The following is a 23,553-nucleotide window of genomic DNA, read 5'->3' on the forward strand; positions in this document are numbered from 1 at the left end:
AGATAACGTCAGCAGCAGTTTATTCAGTTTATTCATTAATCTACAACTTCAGTGTACTATCACTTTTACTTGAATTCCCTGGAGTAACTTTCATCTCACCAGCACAGGATAAGATAGCTTTTGATAGAGGAGGAGAGTAGGATACCTGGATAAACTTGGCTCTCAGATTAAACGCTGCTCTCAGCAGTCTTAAATGGCAGCAACGTTTTAGCTTCAGTGATTTGAAATAATCTGCATCTCCACTCCAATTGAAGCACTTCTGGATTAGATTTTGTTTTCTCAAAAAAGCAAAAATTTAAAAAGATTTGCTTGAGAAATATTTTTTTTGTGTTGCCTCATGAATCCCTGTCTGAACAACGACCAAGATTTTCTTTCATGATTTTCCTTAAGAGCTCCAGAAAGTGTTGTGCAAATTGACCAGATTGCAATATTTATTTGATACATCTCAGACAATTTTCATTACTTTTATTCTTTCAGTTATAAAACATGATCCCCACTCTGTATAGTTGCTTTACCATGTTCGACTTCCCCAAAATCAGTTCAGTTGTCTGGATGTCATGATTCCTGTCAGAGCTGACAAATAGTCCATTTAGTCCACACTGTCAGTTTCTGGTGGATCCATCCCTGTTCTCAGTGGTAGAGGTTGTCGGAAAAAGTCTTAAGAAAACAGTCTATCCTTAGAGTGCCATCAGAGAAATAGAAATTTATGAATTTAGGCTCAGATTTAAAAAAAACAGCAACACAGAGATGACCTCTTACATGCTGACAAGTCCAAGGGCTTGAGTTACACACTCCTTGATGTCCAGGCCATCAAGGAGGACAAAATGTCCCAGAAGATTTCAACAATAGCAAAGACAGGTTGATATGATGAAGACAGGAAGTTTACTTTTAATAGTAATATAATTTTACTATTTCTTGAAATGGTCTGCCAAATGAATGCCTTTTTTCATAACAAGTCCAACCAAATTTCCACCCTAAAACCAATTGTTCTGTCTGGAAACTTGGAGTTTCACCAGGAATTTTATAGCTGCATTTAGCACTGCGTCCCAGCTGTGGTTTCATACTCAGTTTTAAATAGATTCTTACTCTGTTTTGGTTAATAAAAAAAAAGATCTCAGTGTGGAACTTTTAAAAAATATTTCCCAGTCAAGGTGAAGAACATATGGCATTAATTCTGAGGTAACAAAGGCTCCATAGAGAGTAAAGGAAGCAATCTCGTTGGAGAAATTTTAGGTGGAGAGGCAGAAAAGGCACAATTTGACAGATAAAGAGGTTGATTAAATTACTTTCTGTCTTTTCAGACCATTGGTCTCATTTTCCTGAAAGATTCTGTGTAACTAAGTCATAATCATAGATTGTCTTGTCCATGCATATTTTTTCACCTCTGCCCACAAATCTTTTGTTAGTTTACATAAGAGTTTCGGTGAAACCCCAAAACATTGACTTTGTTGTCTTTAATGCACTTTGTAGTACAGTATGCACTACAGTGTGCAATGGATTTACCTTCAGAAAATCCAATGTTCAATTTCCTTGCTAGTGTCATGACAGTCCTTTAATATTTTCACACAATGGTCTTTCTTTATGATGCCATCTAGTTTGTGAAGTCCACCTGGAGCAAAACACTCACACAGCTTGTTGTTGCTACTCAAATCTTTATAGTTGCAATGGTTCAAGTTTGTAAGCCAACCACTTTTTATATTATGATCCTCATTGTGGCCGAACAGATTGATTTTACTTTCATAAAACGTTTATGTTGCTTTTGTTATTATGGCTTCTTTCTTGCTGAGTGGACTTTTATCCCAAGTTTGGTAAAGGACTCTTTTGTCTGTAAATAATGACACTCTTACCAGCTCCCTTCCACATATTTTCCTTTTATTCTGTACTTGATGGACACAATTCGTATCAAAGCATTCTCTTATCTGGGACTCCAGACCAACATCCATCCTGAACATTAGGATCATTTAGCATTATTCTTTTATTTTTATAGTTTTCATTGTGTAATTAACCACAAAAGGCAGACTGAATCCTAAAATCCAGTTTGCAACAGTGACCTGGGCCAAAAAGCAGCTGAAGGCAGCAACCCATGCATAACAGTTTAGCATATCATAAAACATCAAAGGTCACTAAAATATTTCTGATTTATCTTGATTTTGTCATGATGTCACAGAAGGAGATGCGTTTCAGGCATTGACCTAAAATAAATCTACAGGTCTATAGATCTACCTGAAATACTTTGTGTTAACCAAACAAAGCCATGATGTCATCATTTAGTAATCCCTACTGGCCTAAGTTTCTTTTTTTCTTATACAATGTATGTAAACATCTGATTTCACCTGTTCATGTATTGTGACAGAACAAGAGAGATTATCAAATGACTTGATCTTTGCTAGGGACTTCCATAAACAAAAGGCTATGTAACTATTTATAGGCACTATATGAACTGTGACATGGTGAACTACTAAATTGCAGAACACAAGTGAACAAAGCTCCCTTTCAACTAAGAAATAATTCCCACAGACGAAGCCAAGTCATTGGTTACGTCTCATAATTCAGTATAAAAAGAGGCTGCACATGTGAACGGCTGGCAACAGGGCCATCTTTGTATTCGCCAGATGATCTGTAAAACCTCTGGGGAGCTTTAAGTGAAAGCTAACTCTTTTTCAATTAGGCAGTAAATGGAAGCGTTTTAGATGATAAACATTTCATCATAAATTGTCAGACGGTATCAGTGGCTTGAGACCAGCGTGGTGCTGACTTCAAACATAAAAGTTGTTGCGTCAAAAATCATCTGGGTTGCATACAGGGATGCGTTGTTACATTTATTTGCACAGTAATGGCACCAATAAAATTTTAGTACTCCTTTTAAACTTACGTTTTTTTTTAAGGAGAATTTTGTTCACCCCCTGTGTTATCAATGATGCCGTTTGTCACTTTTCACTCTTTGACATTCCACATAACCTTTTAAATGTATTTTTGTACAGAAATTAACTTGAACTTTGAATGCTTCTGAAGTGAAACTGCTGAATTGTCTGTGATGATTTTGGGCCTTATGGCGTCGCTTTCTTTAATATTTTGATCCGTGGGAGGTTAAAGCGCCCGCTGCTTTAGCTCGCCTCGTTGTATCAAACACAATATTGCGGCATGTGTTTCAAATAACATTTTCAAAGCATTTCAATAAGAAAAAGCAAACCTGCCAGCTTATCTGCAACTAAAACTGAGCTGGCAGATGCCACATGCTTCTGAGGCAAGACTTGAAAGTCACACAAAACCCACTTTAAACTTATGAAAAGAGCAAGGATAGCTTATCATAAAGAGCTTTAGAGCTAAAGAAAAACACTAGTAAAATTTAAAACAATGGAAATAATCAATAGTAAAGAGTACCTTCTTGGCAGTTATAGTCTATGGAGAATTCACTTGAATAGGTGCAGCACAAAATGTTACATGTGTAAAGGAATAAGATAATGTTTCTTTGCTGTGATCCTATCTGATTTGCATGCATGCCTACAGAAATCGACTCCCCTAAGGACCTAAAGGCTTCAGATGTGACACAGGATTCAGCTTCTTTCACTTGGGTTCCTCCTCTGGCCGACATTGGTGGTTATATCCTCACCTATAGAGATGTAGAAGGAAAATTGCAGGTACTTAACTGCTTGGTTTGTTTTATATTTTCTCAACTAAATGGGTACATGTCTTACAAGTGACTGATAAGTGTAGATCATTTCACTTTAGGGTGCAGGTGTGTCTCAATAACTTAAGAAATTGAAAATGGTATTTCAGTAATTCAATTTGTATTTTATTTTGATTCATTAAACGCAGTCATATATTCCAAATGTTCATTTCTGCCATTTTAAAGGGTATGTTTATAGTTAACAAAAATGAAAATTCACTTTCTCAGAAAATAAAAATATTACATAAAACTTATTTTAAAAAAATAGAACAGGAAGTTTGGTCATGTGCTGTACTATATATGCATCCAATACTTGATCAAGGATCCTTTTGCATGAATTACTTCATCATTGCAGTGTGTGATAGAGGAGATCAGCCTGTGATTATCTGAATGATGAGGAAGCCTGGGTTACACCATCTGCATTGTTGGTTCTGGTGTCTCTCATCTTCCTATTGACTGTTCCCCACAGATTGTCGATTGGATTTAGGTTGCTCAACTTTGCTGGCTAATCAAGCACAGTGATTCCAGGGTCCTTCAACTATTTACTGCTACTTTAAGCAGTGTGGGTATATGCCAAGTTCTGAAATCAGTCTGTACAGCTTGTCAGCAGAGTTGAGCATTAAGTGCTCTGAAGTTTCAAGGGAACAGCTGCACCGACTTTGAACTTTACACAGTAGCTCAACACCAGCAGATGGCATGGCTTCCTAAATTATCACTGGCTGTGTAAACTTCACATCGGACCCAATGCCTCTTGCATTCAGTGCCGCTCCACTCTTCCTTTAGTCTCAAATGCTGATAAAACTGTGAATGTTCAAAAAGCACAACTTTTAATGAAGGTGTGTGGTGTCCAAATCAATAGCTTGCTTGAAAGCAGAGTCTGGAGAACATTTCGCATCATTTTCTAATCTTTTAAAATCCGTAACTGATTCCTATTTTTGTAAAAGCTATGACATTGAATTTAAGTGCTTTAAAAGGCTGACCTCTTGTGGTCACAGATAAAACAAATGAAGGATGAATAGATTGCAAAAACTGAATGAAAATTAATTTCATCTAAATCTTCACTTGACCTGATGATAGGCTTATGAAGATAATTATCATCGCACATATTGTAAAAACATGTTGTTTTTTTTATTTTATTTTACCAGACTATTGAAAATAGGCTTGACTCCAGCAAGAGACGCTTCGCTGCGTCGAAGCTGGAGAGGGGAAAGAGGTACATTGTCACCATTTACGCCTTTAGGGGCAGCAAAAGGAGTAAGGTGGTGGAGACCTTCTTCAAAACAGGTCAGCATTCTTCAACTAAGAACAATTTTCTGCTATTTGTCATTGTATTCTATTTTTTAATATGACTTTCATTCCCTTTGTTGTTATTAGTTGCTCTGCTGTACCCCTTCCCTATGGACTGTGGACAAATAATGAAGAACGGCAATAAAAACAATGGCGTCTATACTGTCTACATTCATAATAACCAATCCAAGCCGATACAGGTTTACTGTGACATGACCACCGATGGAGGCGGTTGGCTGGTATATCATTTTGACTCACTTTTCAAATTATGTAGAATTTTAGTATATAATGCAGTTCTGTGAAAAAGCAAACTTCTGTTGCGTTTTTGTCACACTTAAAGGTTTCAAATCATCAGGCTATTTTTTGTTAGACAAAGATGAGGTGAGTCTATTTACTCACCTCATCTTGGAGTAAATAGTCTAATCTAAAGGTATTAGATTATATTATTTGTCGAATGTGAATATATCAGTTGTCCAACAGTGAAATTTGCCACACTCCTCCTGACCGTCGTGCTGAGACCAAGACAGAGCATAACTCTTAAACCGTAGCTCATCAAACAGAACAGAAAGGCCTGTCTCATAAACTGCATAAATCATCTTGATGAGCCATAAGACTTTCAAGAAAGTATTCTGTGGACTGGACTGGAATGAAAGGTGTTCATTTCATTATGTTTGGCAAAACTAACATAACATCTCAGAAAAAATATAACGCCTACATTCAAAAATGATGGTGGTAGTTTGATGAACTGGATCTGCTTTTCCTTGATCTGAACCTTTAAGTGAAACAAAAGAATGCAGAAAACAATAAAACATGTAAAGGGGTAAATACTTCTTCACCACTTTTCAATACAGAAAATATCGACAAGTTTTAAGCCCATCTTAAAATGAACTTTTACTCAATCTAGGAGTAGTTTCTTCTTACATATTTCTAATCCAGCATCTGTAAGTACAATTTCGTTCCTGATGCTTTTAGGTACTTCAGCGGCGTAACACTGGGAATCTGGACTTCATGAAACGCTGGAGGCAGTACATAGCAGGCTTTGGCAACCTGACAGAGGAGTTCTGGATTGGTGAGCGACTTTGTGTTTCTATTTTGTGGGGGGGAGGTTTAGCTGCAGACTATAAAACACGCTCATATGCGTTGTAATTGTGCATCATATACTCCCTTCAAATTCTGCATCTGTTTATTTGCTGTCACAGGTTTGGATAAGATACACGAGCTAACCAACACTCCCACGCAGTATGAGATCAGGTTCGACTTGGGCCTGGGCTCAGAGAGAGCGCACGCCGTTTATGACAACTTTAAGATCGCTCCGGTCAGACAGAGATTCAAGCTCACCATTGGCAAATACAGAGGGACAGCAGGTGGGTCTCAGTATGTAAAAGTCTGTGTATGTGAGAACTGGAAGCACTGCTTTCATAAATTCTAATTTATTTTTAACACCCACATACAGTGATGCATACTGAGAATGGGATGGCAGATTTAGAAACAAGACAGATGGGGGGCAGTAATTGAGGGGTTTGAAACCCCGTGTACACCAACCATTATGTAAACACACTTTAGCAGTGTGTGAGATTTTTGCTTCAAAGGTTACAGTAAGCCAGACAGAATATTTAAAGCGAAAGGGTTTTTAAAACATGCAGTATTTAAATATGCTACAAATCCATACACGCAAAATGAGACATAGTGCGCATATAACCCAGAGTTTGCTGAGGCAACATCTACTACATGCCTGAATCCTCTCTACTTTTATAAATACCTCTGCTTCTAAAACATGACTCAGAATACCTAGGCAGATGAATACAAGCCAATATAAAGTATTTACAGAAATCTTGTTTTTATTGATGACTTTCAGGTGATGCCATGACCTACCACCAAGGCCTGCCCTGGACCACCATAGATTCAGATAATGATCTTGCGTTAACTAACTGTGCCAGGACCCACAAAGGAGCTTGGTGGTATGCAAACTGTCACTTGGCCAACCTTAATGGTAAATGGGGAGACAACGCACACAGCGTGGTGAGTGAACAAGGAGGACACTTTGCCTTTATCACCTGGCTTGTTGAATGCTTTTCAAAATGAGTCTGGTCAGTGTTCAGTATGCCTCTGTGAAGTAAATATACGTAGTTGCAAGATAAATGTAGCATTCCTTTGTAAAACAACATTTAGGGTAGTCTAAGTGGTCACAGTATTAAAAGGGAAGAAATTACATTTTTTGGTAATTTTAGATGAGGTTTTAGAACACTATACATTTTTTTAAGTCTGATTTTGTTACATTGCTTTTTTCCCCTTGTCTTGTTTTTAATTTCTAATTACAGTTATTTTTTAACCCCTTTCATTCCATTTATTATGTTCTTGAGTACATTAGCTGTCAGTCAAAGTCAGACAAAAGCAACATCACCAATTCCCAGAAATATGAGTAATTGTAACAGCAAATAACGTTATTAGATGTCATTGAAAATCTTGAGAGTTTTAAAGGTTTTACAATTTCCTGTTCTTCAAATTTTTTACAATTATTTGCACCCTCCCCAATTACATAAAAGGTCCTAGAAGATTTGTTAAAGGTCCTAACATAACTCTTCTTTTGCTTAAGCATAAACTCATAACGCATTTTTAGAAAACAATTCTACTTTTAATTTTAATCAGAGGGATTATCTAGTATTTTATAAGCATTCTTTGTCAATAGAACTTCATATATCCTGACCGACATGCAGCATATGGAAGATTTATTAACTCTTCATCTTTGCACAATATTTTTGTTGTGATTTTATGCTACTGGAATATTAAAAAACATATTTGATTACTTTTTACATATCTTCACATCTTCATTAGGAGTGGCGATAACCACTGAGAGAACTGTATATTTCTGGTAATTTTCTGCAGAAGACTTGCATGCAACTTTGGTCACAAAAATATCTGTTTCCTCTTCTGCAGTTTCTAAAAGTATACCATAACACAACTATTAGAAAACATATCATGATTATGTAGGATCTCTTACAGCTATGCTTAGTTAAAGACATAAGGAAATTGCTTAGCATGAGGTTATTTTTTTTAGAAATTAAGACAACTTGCTCCCAGCCCTTTGCTTATTGCTTGGTTTCTGTAATGCTGGGGAACAGCCAAAATGACTAAAATCCATCATCCAATGATAAGAAAACACATTTCAAGAGCCAGCTTTAAACCAGTAGTGTGTGTCAGTAGTCTGATAGGCAAAAAAAAAAAAAAAACAGCAGTTATTACATCTTAGAGAGATGGACACTTTAGAAAAAGCCAGGGGATTTCTCTGTTCTTGTCAAGATTCTATTCGTAGTATTTTTGCTGCAGATCTCTACTCCAGTGTTTGCTGCCAAAATGCAATAACAGTCAAAACAGGTTTGTACTCACATAATATGGACCCCGAGGCCGGTATTTATTACTTTCTTTTATTCTGCTTGTCTGTCATGCCACTTTCTTTTTCTGTGGCCCTGAATCTGCCTCTACCTGGCCTTCTTCACAATTCTATTACCTTCGTCTTTCCTCCCCGCCCTCCTCACTGTGCTCCTGATTTGCTGTTTTGCTGTTAGGGAGTCAACTGGGAGCCATGGAAAGGACATCTAACATCCCTGGACTTCACAGAGATGAAGATCCGACCCGTGGGAGCGTTGTCCAGCAGAAAGAGGCGATCGCTGATGGCCAGAGAGGGAAAAAGTAGAGTCTCAAACGCCCACAACAAATAGAAAAGCGGCCAAAAACTGCAACAGAAGCAGTCAGCACCATCAACCTTTGATCACGCTAGATTTTGGTGTTTCTGTACAAATGTAGATAGACCACACAAGGATTTTGTAGACATGTGTGCTTCAAATATTGTATAATTTTTAGAGAAAGAAGACCATAAATAACTCATAGTAACTTATTATTTGTTTGTAAACAAATCAGAAAGCCCCGGTTTAGTGTGATTGTGGGGAAAAATGGTCAACAAGAAACGTGGTTGAATTAAGTTGCATGCTACGTGGAAGAACATGTATTTTTAGCAATCGTGTTTTGCTGTTTTTTAGACAACCTCACTAAAAACCAGAAAAAATATGATGCCAAATAAAGTTTTTCTTTTATCTCCTATTATTATATTAATCTTAACCCTGTTTTGGAGTCATAGTAGCGTTACAATTTTACTTTATCCTCACGGGATTAACAAAAGGAAGCAGCATTACTTGCGTGTTTAATGAATGGCTCATTTGTCAGCTGCTGAAGCATGTGCCCTTACTCTATTGATTACGCTGCCACTGTGCATCCAACACTGTCACATCACATAAGCCGGTATGACACAAGCCAGAAAATAACAACTGATTGCAGCCTCGAAAATCCAAATTGCTCCTGCTTTACATTCATATGAGGGGGGACAGCTCATATCAATCAATGTGACGTGTCCCCATCAAATGTCAATAACGATGACATTTGTTTGTGCTGTTCTCGAAAACTGAATGACCAAACTCCCGTTTTTAATCTGGAAAGCTGACAGATGCTATTAATGTTGCGCTGGCTCCTACTTTGCTTAATTAGATTTTCTTAACACTTATCACAAACACAGTTTATGTGACAAGGACATAGAGAACATAAATCAGCCTTTCAGCCAATCTGCCAGAATGGATTTGAAGTTGCTGAACTTTATACATTTTTTATGCTGCAAAGCTTTTCATTTTAAAATTTTGTAACTAATTAGAATTATTGAACATTTTCAAATCAGATCCGTATTAATAATATTTTCCTTACTAATTATGTTTTCAAACTGACATTATTAATGCTTTTTCACTGTAGTGTCACAAAATAAATCTTTTTTAATGAGTTCCTTGCCCTTTTCTCAATCTTTTTTTAGGCTTATGTTGTGTTGTGTAGTTGCAGCTCCTCTGTAAGATTTGGATGTGGGCAAAGGCTTAGGAGTAGTCATAGAAGAAACTAGTTAACACGGCTTTGATTCATTTTTCGCTTTTTATCTCCAGTGAGCTGTGTGTGTGTTTTAAATCAGAGATCAATTCATTTGTCATTATTTTATTTTGCTGTGGGACAAATCCAAACCCTTGGAATGATTCAGGTGCATCTGCATTATGACGGAGTGTTGTGGTTTTAAGCTTACAGAAATGATTGGTCAAGATTTTTGCCAAACCTGACTCAACGTAGGCTTTTCTACGTATGGCGCTCAGGGGGAGCTCGCCTTTTTTCCATCTCGACCAAAGTCATACCAACGAAGCCCATTCTGCAAAATAATTTCTAGAATAATTCTTCATGGCCAAGACATTTCACACTTCACAAGATGAAGCTAAAGATAAAGCTCCTTCTTAGTGTTAACAGAATAGGGTAGAAAAACTTTGAATGAAAAGGTAAAGAACATTATTTTAGCTCCATTTATTATTATATTCTTCTGAATGTAGTTGACATAAATATTTCTATATTAAATATTGGACCTGGTATTTATTGCTGGTGAGGGACATAGCAGCTCCAAGTGTCGTTTGGTTTGAACATCTCCCGCTTACTCAGCTTATCTGTGCTTATCGGATGTAGCATATTGCAGCTCTGTTTTTTGGGGGGTTTTTATGCCAAGGATCACAACTGTAACTGCTGTCTAACTATAGAAGTGCAAGCCACTCTGCTTTACCCATATTTTCAACTAAATAACTGGCTAAGTTATACACATCCAGTTGTCGGTTAGCTGCATTCAGCAAACAGGTAAATCTTATGTACTATCAACTGTCCTGAACAGATTCACTGAAGAAATATTGAGCACACTGGTCGATACATGGTTGCTCTAACAGTCCATTTTAATGTGCCAATAAACTGACTACACCTTCATTCTCAGCGGGTCAGACCATAATCTTGTCAAGGGCACCAAAGCTCCAACATGGATACTGGTCATGAGCACAAAGTTTTAAGGTTCACACTCGTTTTAAGTGCGGTTTGGTTTTCTAAATTGCGTAATTGTGTAAACCACCTTTTAGTTGATTGCCTTTAAATATAGAACCACAGTTTCCAAAGTACAGAGCTCTTTCATCATAGAGGAGTTAAGTAACTGCCCTTGCTGGAACTGATGACTGTTCGCTGTCTGGTCTCGAAACTATTTCTCAGTTCTCTGTCACAATCTACCAACAGTGAGAACCACTTTACATAGCTAAAGGATACAAGAAGCACACCAAATCGCTTAAAGACAAAAAGATTTAGACATAAGATATGACTTAATCAAACAAGACAGGAGTTTTGCAGCGTTGTTCCAAAAACAATAGCCAAGAAGAATGTGAAAGGATAATGTTGTTTACGGTTTACTCATCAGAATCCATCAGACGCTGAGAAGGCAGATGCATAAAATGTGACAACCGTTTTTGCCGTTGTATTTTATTTCAGCTTGGGAATGAAATGTCTCACAAGGGCTCAGTGATGCAAGTGGCCGTCTGAGACAGTGGCAGCAAATTACTTTAAGGAGATTGGTTTCTACCATTGCTTTAAGAGGTAAGTGCTTTGCTCAGTGCAAGAACAAACAGAAAGTGGGAAGAGCTGGCTGATTTCCTCTTCTCTTCTTCCCTCTTTCTGTGTGTCTAAATATATACAGAGGACAATATGAGTTTGCCGACATACATATGCCATTTGTCTGCCTGTGCCATTCAGGTCAACACTTCCCTTAAGGTTCACTTTGACGTGTTTTGCAAGACCTTGGTTAGGAAACAAGGGGGTGTTTAAAAATGTGGTCTGTGATGTGGAGAAAAAAAAACTACAGAAGACAAAGGTTTATGTTTAACTCATTAAATTTCATTAAGCATTTTATGTAGAGTTTAGATCACAAGAGTGAACTGTGCCTCAGCAAGAGATCTGTTTGACCTCAATTTCACAGATGATTCCTCCAGGCATAGTAAGCATTCTGCATGTTGGCAGTAAATGATCCCTACTGGCTTCTATTTTAGTATTGCTCATCAACATTGTCATGGATTATCAGGTCAGATCGCTCTAACAGGTCATTTCTTACCAATTGCTTTGGTACAAAAATGTTTGGGTCAAAAACTGCTCCTCTCACACAACAACACCTACTTGGATGATCTGCCATCTGGCTGTTCCGAAATGCACTGTGGTGAGCTCCACCCTGATTAGGTCTTATTTGGTCTGTAATGTGACCTAATCATGTCTCCAATGATTCTTGTTTACTTGTTTCAGGTTGTTTCCCCTTGGCTTATTGCTGTGTTTGCTTTTTTATCTGGTGAAGACACCGATAATCTTGAAACAAAAGTCTAAGGTTTGCGCAATATAAACTCAAAATTAATCCAGCCCAATTCTGAGGTTTGATGTCATTTAGCGGTGAATCACCTGATTCAGTTACTCTTTACTGAAAATTGTGTAGAGACTTATGCTTTTAATACAAAATAATATTTTTCATTTTGTTTGATCATGCAGATTTTTCCGTTTGGGATTAAGCTACAATTTGTAACTTTTGAAAAAATGTTGTTTTTCTTTTTACATATTTGTTGAAACTGTCACCATGTTGTAACAGTATGGTACAAAATAGATGATCTGTGAAAAAAATCACACTCCTCTTCTTTTTCCCAGTGCTCCCTAAAAACAACCAATTAGAACCAGGAGGCGGGTCTTAGCATTGTCAATCATCATACTGTCACAACATGCTGACAGCTTTAACAAATATGTAAAAAAAAAATTTTAAATTGCATAAACTATTTTCTGCTTATTGCCTGTTCTTCTGTTCTAATATAAACCTTTAATGAAACAATACCTAATTTTAAATGTTGTCTTTTGAACTTTGTGGATGAAGATATAAAATCGACCAGACTGAAGTTTTTTTTTTTTTATTATTATTATTAAAAGGACGAAGTTGACATTGACATTATCTTATCCAGGATACAACTTAACATTGGGTTCATCAACTGTTTTGCCAAATGGGTCAATAAAATAATTTAAAAAAAACAACAATCTGAGTGTGTAACCTAATTTTAATGATGACAACAGTATGAAGCAGCAGAAGCATGTAAGAAGGAAATTTTTCACTTTTGGCAATTAGGTAATTGCTATGTGTTTTATGAAGAATTCCTGTTTGGTCATGCTTTACAACACAACTAGCGTTGAAAGAGAAGTTATTAAAAATGTCTCCTCAGCTAAAAGCCTGAGGCAGAAAATGTTTTTTTCCATGATGTAAAGGCCAATGAGCAATATAGAAACTACTTTTCTGTACTTTCTAATTGTATGTTTAAGCTACCTGTCTATACTTGGAGACTGATTAAAGTTTATTAATAAACTTTAATAAATTTAAAGTTTATTAAGTTTTTATTTTGTTGTTTATATTTTGTGGTCGTAGCTGTCTTTTTTTCATCTGTAGATTTACAGGAAAAAGGGCAGAAAGAAAAGGGGTAAACATGTAGTAAACGGTTCAGGTTCAAATGAAGCTTGCAGGGATAGCTGCTGTGAGAACTGTAGTCTTCATATATGGTGCATTCGATCCACTGGATGCCCCCAATTCCTTGTCACTTTGAAGGTAAAAAAATATCATTAATAAGATATAAAATTAAACTATTTGAGAAAAGAGAAATAAATTAACATGTTTAAATTTGTTTCAGGTGTTGTTTCTAGTGACAGTAACAAATATCCTGTACAGATTTCAGAGCAAAACACAAGTAACGCACCCAATTTGCTCAAACTAGCAGTTCACTTCCTGCTTGCAACAAAAACCTGAATCCTGCAAAACCAGAGTTATATTTTATTTGAATAAAATATAGGCAGAGCTGTTAAGTAATCAAATTTTTGTTTTGATTATTGCTGTGAACGTTAGGAAATCTGCACCCGAATGATGACACTTGGTAAAAATAATCTTGAGCTTTACTTTACGCAACATACATGGATAGATGTATTTTTTTTCCTTAATATTGTCTAAGACTCTAAGCTGTCAGTATGAAGATATCAGTGTAGACGCAACCAAAATTGCTTTGTGTTCAAACTTTAATATCCCACTTCTTAAGGTTAAGCAGAAACTGAGAAAATTATAATATTTCTCCCTGTCTGCTTCCACTTCGTGCTGGATCGTTGTGCAAGCCTCGATAAATTATGGATTCAGAACAACAATAAAATCTAGCCAAGTGTATAATTAAAAGAAAACCAATAAAGTCAGCATTTTTTAAACAAATAAACAAAAAAAAATGTCTTGCATGTTTAGACTGGCTGAAAACATGTCAAAACTCATTTTCCCTCAGAAAACTAAATGGGCATTCTTAGCAGATGATGACATAAAAATATCTCTTTTGTCTGATCAAGTGAAAAAGAAAATAAAATTTAATGGTGATTCATTTTATGGCATTTCAGAGGAACTTTAAAAATATGCAATCATAAGCAGATACTTGTGATAGGTTGCAACTTAAATGTAATGCGTATAACAAGTAAAATTATTGCTATTCATGTATGAATAACTTGAGACACAAACATTTATGGCATTTGGCTTTGTTATTGCCTATAACTGAATACTGAAGTTTAATAAGCCATGTGTAAATGGAAAAGATGGAAAAAGACGTTGCTCTCATATCTATACTAAGGCAGGAAATAGAACAGCTTGTCTGTGATTCATCACAAATCTGCCTCAAAAAGTCTTTCACAGTAAGGATGCAAAAAATGCAAACTGACTCTGCAAACTTCAAATACATTTTCTCTGACAAACACAAACTGCAGATGCCTTATGCACTGATTTTCACTATATATTATACATTCATACTAAGGCTTTATTTATTAGTTTTTTTACAGGATTTTTATACAGCAAAAATTAAGCAGAAGAGACATCTCTGCTCTCCACATGGGATATTGTCTGTGCGAGCTGTAATGAGAGGGGCCGGCCTCCAACTTGGTATCGGAGTAAGCTAATGAATAAAGATGATGATGCAGCAGACAGACTGGTGCTTAATTAGCCTTTGAGGAAGTTGCTAAAAGTATAAAAAAAATAAAAAATGTGGCAAAATCTTATACAATTTCATTAAAGTTTGAATTTTCTGTATTTCAGAAATGTAACAAAACTAACTGCTCATCAAACTTGTTTACTTTACATGTGTTTACATATACCATATTTATATATAGACACACAATACTTGAGGGAACTCAGAAAATAGTAAAACAAAAGATTGCTTAGCAATTTTAATAAAACTATATTCTAATTGTCCGCATATACATAACTTATACACATAAGTGTGGTCATAATGCCTAGTAGCAGAATAGCTTTTTCTTTTTATTTTTCTGTCACCTTCTGTCTAAACTCCAAAGTGCTTCTGTAAGGTTTTCTATGCAAGAGCAACTGTTTTATCCGTATAGTGCCCTTAACCTGACATCAAACTCACAATTTTTTTTTTTCTGAAGCAGTGTCTTGCATTCACAATGGTTAAGTTGCAGTGCACTGAAACACACATCAATCAAAAACCAAACTGGTGAATAAGTATATTTCTGTATCTTGAAATGACATTTTATTTTTCCAGAGCTTCAAATCCAAAAAGAGCCATAATACACACACTGCATACAGTGAGTTTCTAAAAACAAATTATTTAAATTTGTTTTCTTGCGACTGCATAACAAACTGCCTCTATTCTTCATCTTCCGTTAATGTGAGAACCCTGTCCATGATTCCAATGTATGGACATTGAACGTACATTCATTGAACATTGAATGTATCTTTCATTGAACAACACTAAATGGTTTTTAAAAAAATAATAAAATAAAGGCTCTCTTTGGATATCACTGCTGTTTTTCTCAGTCTGCACTCTGAAAAATAGGTGCTAGTACAATTGTTTGAGCAGTGAGCAAACCTTTCCTCTGCTCCCTGTCCCAAATATGGATGCATTGAATTTCACATGGGAGCTCTAAGAACAAAGTTCTCCCAATAACTCTACGCCTCTCTACCTGACACACACACACTGCACACACACTTGCATTTATATATATATATTTTTCAGTCTGCATATTTCATCTTTATGTACCACACACTAAAAAAAGCTCATAAAAATGCTGTAAACACTGTCATAAAACCAGAACACACAGCATCATGTGAATACAAAGTGACAAGTATTTATATACAAAAACAAGCTCGTCTCAGCCATGTGTATGCCCACGACAATATGAAGTTCTTTGTATTTGAATGATATCCACATCCCAGAATTTCAGTTTTACATCTTTTCAACTACTGATCGGCACCAGTGCGGTAATCCTGTACAGAGGTAATCCTCACACCATTCCCATAGCGACTCGATCAGGAGTAGTCGGTCCAGTCTTTACAGATATCCACAAATCCTCGTTGTAGGATGAATTCTTTTTCTTTTTCGCTGCCGACCTCGAAGAGCCTCCACAGCAGCAGCAGCTGCCATCATGGCGACAGCAGCAGCAGTGGCAGCACACCACCACAGCCGTGAGGAAGACTAGCAGAGGAAGCGTCAGCAGGACGACCAGGCAGATGGTGTTGTAGACCCCCTGGTTGTGTTTGTCCACAACCAAGGTCCACATCCAGCTGAAAAAATCCTGGGCACTATGAAACTTCCCTTCCATAACGTTTGGCCTGCAGAGCTCAATCACTTGAGTTGGACTCCCAGAAGCGTTTTAATAAGCTTTAGAGAGATTAGAGGTCTATATTGCGATGAAAAAGAAACGCTGCCAGCACACTAAAATAACCGACTTACGCTGTTCATACGAGTGAGTAGCTTCAACTTTAAAAGCTGATTGATATCTCATTTAACTCTCTGAGCACAAGTCAGTTCATCAGCCATCAGCACAAAGATTTCCAGTGACTTGACAATGAACTTCACATGCTCCTCATTCTTCATGAAGATCCCAGATGAGATAGCTACCCCGAGGCACAGCTCTATGTGACGAATCTGTCCAAACTTGTGCTGTTCTGTTCCTCTTTGGAAGCTCACCTTACGGATGCTGTTAGAACGTGTCTGTTTTGCTCTTATAAGGACCAAAACATTGCTTGTTTGTAGGAGTGTCTTTTCTTGAAATTGCCTTGTTGTTGTGATTTAATCTGGAGGGGGGGAAAAAAATCTTAAGCTGAGTTTGTTTATGCAGGTCAGCATTCCTCTAATTGTTTTCTCAAGTCCTGTTGCCCTTTAGCTTTCGGCTTGGTTTTGTCACGCTGCTGAATTGTTGAGGCTGCGAAACAAACAGAAGAAAAGTAAAATTAACACAGACAGAAATTTGCTTCCAGGCAGACGGGGCTTATCTTTCTACCCTCTTTGGCTTTCCCTGACTCCAATCCATCTTTCTGCCTTTAAACATCTCCACTCCTGCTCTCCTTCCTCTTGTCAATGTCAGCTTAGAATATCTTTTTTTCGGTTCAGCTTTTCTTTCATTAAATTTGCAGAGAAGTCATTCAGGATTCAGGGCAGATCCCTTCAAGGGTCCCGCTGAGAGAAGACGGAGGCAAGGCGGAAAAAGGGAGGACAAAATCGAGGGGAGATTGAGTCTGAGGGAAGGCGAGACGGAGACAGAGGTAACCAATCTTCCTAAGAGTCCCGCTGAGATGGAGAGTGTGACAGAGTGTCAGAGGAAACTACGAAAGGGAGGGCAGAAAGGCCAGAGTGAGACCTGTTAAAGTAGACTTTCCTGAATGTATAGTGCTGTGAAAAGTTTTTGCTTTGTTACAGATTTCTTCTGTTTTAGCTTTTTTTTGCCTCTCAAGCATTTAAAATATCCTCAGTGCATGCAGAAATCAGTTTCCAATTTACAATTATGTTTATTTAAAGAAAAAATACTTCCCCTATAAAAATATAATAAATAATATAATAAATATTGCATCTCTTTGAAAGTATGATTTGCCACGTTTCATTGGTTCAGTTTCACTGGCCAAACTGCGGTTTGATTACTATAAAAGCTGTAAAATCAAGAAATCACTTACATTAGTGAAGAACATTTTGGAAGAAAACAAACACATAATCAGAAAAAGAGCATCTAAACAAAACCCAGAGACGGTGTTTGACGGTCTGAGGTTGATCTTCTACTTAAGGACTTGGACAACTTGGAAGCATTAGTGGAACCTTTTTTTTTTCCTCTCTCGCTAGCACCAAATCTTGTTGCAGAATATCAGGTCATTCATTTGTGACCTTATGCTAAGGTGTAAGCAGGATCACAACCCAAAGCACACCACTATGTCCATTCCAAAATCTTTGACTAGTTATAGTCAAGTCAAATTTATTTGAATAGAACATTTCCGCAACAAGGCAGTTCAAATTGTTTTACAACATAAAACCATCATAGTCATCATTTATGAAATAAGCAGCAAACTTTACATTTTGTCAAATGTCCTAATGAAAAATCATTAAGCAAATGCCCACGAAATAGGTTGATCAATGTTTCACATATTACTAATGAAACCTACTTAAAATCTGGACTTACTGTTAATTTGATTGAGATTATGTGACTTCATCATATATAAGACATTCATTTTTAAAAACCCTCTTGTTTGGCTGAATTAAAATAATTTGGCAACAAAGAGTGGTCTGAAATTTCTTCACAAAAAAAAGACTCTGCCAGTCATTGCAAATTATTGATGGACATTGTCTACAAAGAGCTTCACAACTACATATTAAGTTTAGGGGGGATTTTTTTTTTCACACAGGTTATTGATGATTTGGATGTCTTTTTTTTCCCCCTAACTTCCAAAACCTGATTTTTATCTTTAATCAGAATATCACTAACTGATTTCAAAACTCGTTTGATTATCTGAAACGTTTACTTTAAATGTGACAAAAAGGCAGAATAAATCTGCAAAAGGGCGAGTTCTTTTCCTCAACCGGAACTTTTCCTATCCCTAACCCTAGGCCCGGCGGCATGGGTGGGCATTGCCCCTCCACAGAGTCAGCCGTGCCCCTCCTGGACTAGAAGCTGTTTGTTGTTTGTACCTTAGAATGGTAATGGGGTTGGATACAGGTAATGTTAGCTAAAAGATGACTAGCTAATAACAGTACAACACCTTACGCTTGTTAACAAGTAGCCAGTAGGCTACTGATGATGTTGTCTACGTTCAGCTACGTAAATTCATTTTGTCCCCCCAAAATCAGTCGATGCCCCCGCCTGTTAAACTCGTCTGAAGCCGGGGCTGCGTACAACACTAATGGCTCCCATGCAGCGGAGGAGCGAAATCTGCCCTCGAAATACGGTGCTTCCATTTGACCTGTTTAACTTATTAAGCAGCTCTTCAAGAGGAACTTTCTGCTTCGGATGTGCAAAATTAAACTCAGCACAGAAACCAAACTGCTCCTCTTTGTAATGAAACAGTTTGAGTCTGAACCCCTTGAGGCAACATCTTTGTTTAAATTGTTTTTTAAAATGGTTTCAAACACCATTTCACTCAAGTGTTCTCTTTTAGATGCTCTGTCGCTTTCAACAGTATTTGCATTCTGGCTGCAGGAAGGGGAGAAGATTTTCACCTCACATTAACTTGCTCCTGATAGAGAGAGAGAAACGGAGAGAGACGGTGATGCACCTGCAAGAGGAGAGCAAATAGATTTGGCTTTGCTGTCACCGTGCATTGCGCCTCATGTGTGAAATAAGTTTATCCGCAGAGAGCCACTAACCTTCCCCCACAAACCCGAGTTCATGTGCTCAACAGGAAGTCACTCGCTTAAAGTGTCTAAATAAACAAGCGGAGAGCTCCAAAAAAGACAATAGATCGGTTGCAGTTATTTTGGAGTGTCCTCTTATTTAGAATCAAATCAACACATTTCTATGTATGTATGATATTATGTATGTATGATAACTGATATTATGTGCACATTCATGTTTGCCATGAAATTTGGTTTGTGTGTCTAGATGAGTGCACTGACTGAAACAAAAGCAACATGTGACTTGGATTCCCATATCATTATTAGCTGTGGAAAATTATCATTCACTCTCAAGAAAACTGAATTCTGACAGTCACACTTCATCCAGATTCTTGTACCTTCATTTAAAATGCGAGGCAAAACTTAGTTTGACCTTTTAAAAAAAAAGCCTTGTGATCAACTCGTCTTACACAGTTTCATTTTGCCAGTTTCAAATCATATTGGGGTCAAAGTTTAACGAGAATCCATAAGTTTGGATCAAAAGTGTCTTTTAGAATTGTATTTCTCTTTGTTTTCCCATCAGTTTATCTAGTCAAGTATGTCTTCTGTTGCAATGGTTAAATCGATGTATAATTTCACAACTAAAAGTAATTCACAGCTCAAGCTTTAGGGAGCATGTGTGACTGAAAAGGCAGATCACCATTTGTGATCTAATGATCTCATTTCTGAGAAATACTTCAGAAAAACCAAATCAGCACTTCCTTCTACCATATTATGCTGACACCTAACTTCCATAGAAGTTAGGTTTCTGGGCTTAAAGTACTTTACTATAGACCTTAAATTAAGAACCTGAAAGGGCTGCATGCATGTCATTCTGGGATTTTTTGTCTTAAGAACTCAATTTACTAATAACAGCAGTGGATGGAAACAATTTGTGCTAATTTTGGACATATAAAATTTCCTACATGTGGGTGGTGCTGTTGTCTTTGCTTCATCCTTTACGATAATTGGCTGCTGGTACATGTTGTGATGGCTCTTATAGAACTGCAGCACATTTGTGTGCATTGAATCTTACTCACATTAAAAACATGACAAGTCAAAGTTTCAGAGCCATGTGTTCGTGGGAGAGATGAAGCCACAAATTAGGGGAGGTGTTGGTTTAGTCTGGTCACATAACAAAGGCAGCAAATAATGAATCAGTGGGTAAAGTCAGGGAGTGGAATGCATAAGTCATCAGTTCTTTACCTGGAAAAAAAAAAAAAGACCACTACGCTAACACTGTCAGGACAATCAAAGATTAAAAGAAAACTGATAGTTTAATCTGAACCTACTTTATCAATTTGTTTCTCCAAAAAGATAACTGTTATGCTGTATACACAGACTTTTTTAAAACTGTTTACACTGTTTCATGCTTGGACTTAGATAACCAAGGCCACTAGCAGTGAGAATGACAGTCTTATCCGAGGTTCATTTTGTGACGTTATGGAAGCACAAATTAAAGCAAAAATATTCAGACTTGAAAATCAACTCTGGCCTTTAAGCATATCACATCACGTCTTTCAGTTATCTTGCTGGAATGCCTTTCCTGACTTTAAGTGGCCTCTTCACTTTCTCATGACACCGTGCTCTCCTTGAGCAACTGATACACAGGAAAAGACCATTTCTGAGACACACAAAGCCAGGAAGGGGCTGAGAAGAATGTTTTGATTGCACCGAAATGGCCCTCTGCTGCTTTTTAGGGAGCATGTGTGACCTAAAAGGCAAAGCAGTGACAGAAGGCATCGCAGGAATCTTTAATGATTTGCCCTTGAGCACACAGTCAGAGCAGATCCCTCTTTATTCATCATCGATAAGTACGGAGAGCTCGGACATTTTGCTCTTTAATTTAGAAATTGTCCTCACTGTTTGACATTATAGCCAATAAAACCTAGCCTGTTTGCTGTCACTAAGGATTACCAGAATTCTATATATTACCAATGTAATGATAATTTCTTTCTTTCTTCAAATTTGCCATGTTACACATACTGAAACTACTATATCCTTAAATAAATTAGAAAAGCCAATGAGATGATGTAATGATTTTTATGAGATTGTGAACCTTGTTACATAGTGTCATTATTAAGTCCTGTCTTAATATAAGACTTAAAAGGACACTCAGAGAGGAAGAAGACATTACTTCAAAAGCAACATAAAGATTTTGGAGTAATGTCTCCAAAAGACATTAAGGACACCCATCCAACGGAGAAAGAATTAGGGCAGCATGACCACCCCAAAAGGGTGTTTTGCAGGAGGGACAGGTGAGCTTCACAAAGTAGAAGCTCACCTTTCAAAAGGAAAGAACAAAACCTAAAAATATTAAAGCAGCATTTCAAGATATCAGATAAAATTCTTCTTCAACCAAATCAGTCACAAAGCCCCAAGCCCAGTTTCACTTATTGTAGTTAAAGCTGAAAAGGTGTGTACAAGCAAGACAGTCTACAAACCTGGCTCACACCAGTTCTGTGAGGGGGAGTTGAGTCAAAATTAGTGCAAACTATTTCATAACAGTTCTACCAAATACTAAAGGACTTCTAAATTTGTGGAAAATGGAAAAAAAAAATTATCTGGCATTTAGCAACGAGAAGTAATTTTAGTAATTCTACATGAAGATTTTAGTTTGATCTACGCATATTTTTATAAGGTCTACGTATGTAAATATTTGATTTCAAGTCAACTGCAAAAGAAAGTATTTTGTTCCAGAGGACGAGTCAACAAAAACAAACAAAAAAAATGTTATTTTTCTCAGATATTCTGAAGTAATATTAAGCAGAGCTATTACACTTCCGGCTTGTGACAACTTGATCCTCGCTGAGTGAAATGAGTGAGTCTGAGGACATTCGTGAAGTGAGAAGTAAAGGAAGTTACCATTCTTTGTAAATAGCTAAATATATACTCAAGCATTGGAAGTTAAGTATTTCAGTTCAAGCTACATTTCATTGGGAGCTTTTGTTTAAAAAGCCCAAAAGGCTTTGTTACTGACATTCTGGAGAATTCAAAGGCAGGAAAAAACTCATCAGCACATTGTTGCAACCTGTCAGACACCCTGCTGTGTCTAGCCACAGTCAAAACAACTGTTTTTGTTAACGGAGTCTGGAGTTAGAAACATCAGCTTTCTGTAAAGTCATCTCACAAACTCAAATACATCACTTAGAACTGTTTTAGAGAAGCTACATGCGTTCAAGAAGTGTTTGAAAGTAGCACCTTACCCCGCAGGCACTTCTGTGGCAGCAGGTCAGGTCACCCCTCCTGTCTAATCCAGTCAGCTGCTCAGACTTTTGTTCCTTTCAGTTTGGCATCTGGCTTCTGCTGTGTTCTCTTCAGTTCTGGAACCCCTTACCCAAACATCTTGACAAGTCTTCAGTTTCTGTTCCTGTTTCGCTCTCTCTCTACCCGTGTTTTCCATACTCCTCCTCCTCCTCTTTCTGTGAGTGTGTGTGTTTTGGTCCCTGCCCACTTTGTATAAGAATGGGCCCTCTGTCTATGGTTATGTTTCCTGCACGGTGCTGGATTCTTGCGGTTGCCATACTTTCCCCACACAACAAGCACGGAGTGACATCAGCCAGAAAGGCAGAAAGTTTAAGCAAATTCATGAAGAATCTTATATTTTCAAGCACAAAAGTTATCTATGGAAGTAGTTAGAAATAAACATGCCCTACTGCGTTACATTACCTGACATGAAGACCTTGCAACACCAGGATATGTTGCAGGAAAGGTGGAGGCATGTTGCATAATAACAAAACAAGAGTCCACCCATTCCTAATTCCCAAATCGAGAATAAAAAAGGGAAATGAAAATGGTGAATGAAACAGCAGGTGAAAGAGTTGGATGAAAGCAAGATATGAATGTGACGCGTCATGTGAAGTGTGTATACTCACAAACCTTGACTTCCTGCCTGTGGCACTGTGGTCAATGCTCTCTCTTAGCTCAGTCAAGCAAAATAGGATTTTGTATTCAAGTACGAAAGGGACACAGAGGGGTTCATCTCTCCTCCTCTAAGGAAAAGCCTTTGAGCTTCAATGTACTGATTTATGAACTGTAAAT

The 23,553-nt window shown here is 37.3% G+C and overlaps 2 protein-coding genes across 3 annotated transcripts in view; one reads left to right on the plus strand and one right to left on the minus strand.

Moving 5' to 3' along the window:
• Window positions 1-9,779, plus strand: part of tnn (tenascin N) — a 36,942-nt gene extending 27,163 nt beyond the window's left edge. The window contains exons 13-19 of the mRNA XM_032565933.1: window positions 3,508-3,638; window positions 4,813-4,951; window positions 5,042-5,193; window positions 5,927-6,023; window positions 6,154-6,318; window positions 6,810-6,973; window positions 8,518-9,779. Coding sequence (XP_032421824.1) covers window positions 3,508-3,638; window positions 4,813-4,951; window positions 5,042-5,193; window positions 5,927-6,023; window positions 6,154-6,318; window positions 6,810-6,973; window positions 8,518-8,670 — 1,001 coding nt within the window. The 3' untranslated portion in view covers window positions 8,671-9,779. The remainder of the gene's footprint in view (window positions 1-3,507; window positions 3,639-4,812; window positions 4,952-5,041; window positions 5,194-5,926; window positions 6,024-6,153; window positions 6,319-6,809; window positions 6,974-8,517) is intronic.
• A 4,112-nt stretch (window positions 9,780-13,891) lies between these two features.
• On the minus strand, window positions 13,892-23,042 carry kiaa0040 (KIAA0040 ortholog). 2 transcript variants are annotated; one of them, XM_032565524.1, is made up of 2 exons: window positions 22,850-23,042; window positions 13,892-17,083 (listed from the first exon to the last, which is right to left on the minus strand). In XM_032565524.1, the coding sequence occupies exon 2, from the start codon at window positions 16,478-16,480 to the stop codon at window positions 16,163-16,165; it is 318 nt and encodes a 105-aa protein (XP_032421415.1). In that variant the 5' UTR covers window positions 16,481-17,083; window positions 22,850-23,042; the 3' UTR covers window positions 13,892-16,162. The 2 variants fall into 2 exon arrangements, with proteins under 2 accessions (XP_032421415.1, XP_032421413.1); XM_032565522.1 differs by having other exon boundaries at window positions 22,719-23,042.
• Window positions 23,043-23,553: the final 511 nt, after the last annotated feature.

Source organism: Xiphophorus hellerii, chromosome 6, assembly GCF_003331165.1.
Source record: "Xiphophorus hellerii strain 12219 chromosome 6, Xiphophorus_hellerii-4.1, whole genome shotgun sequence".
Taxonomy (NCBI): Eukaryota; Metazoa; Chordata; class Actinopteri; order Cyprinodontiformes; family Poeciliidae; genus Xiphophorus; species Xiphophorus hellerii.

Bases quoted from the DNA above. Each gene is read 5' to 3' on its own strand.
- kiaa0040 (XM_032565524.1), bottom strand. From the start codon at position 16,480: ATGGAAGGGAAGTTTCATAGTGCCCAGGATTTTTTCAGCTGGATGTGG.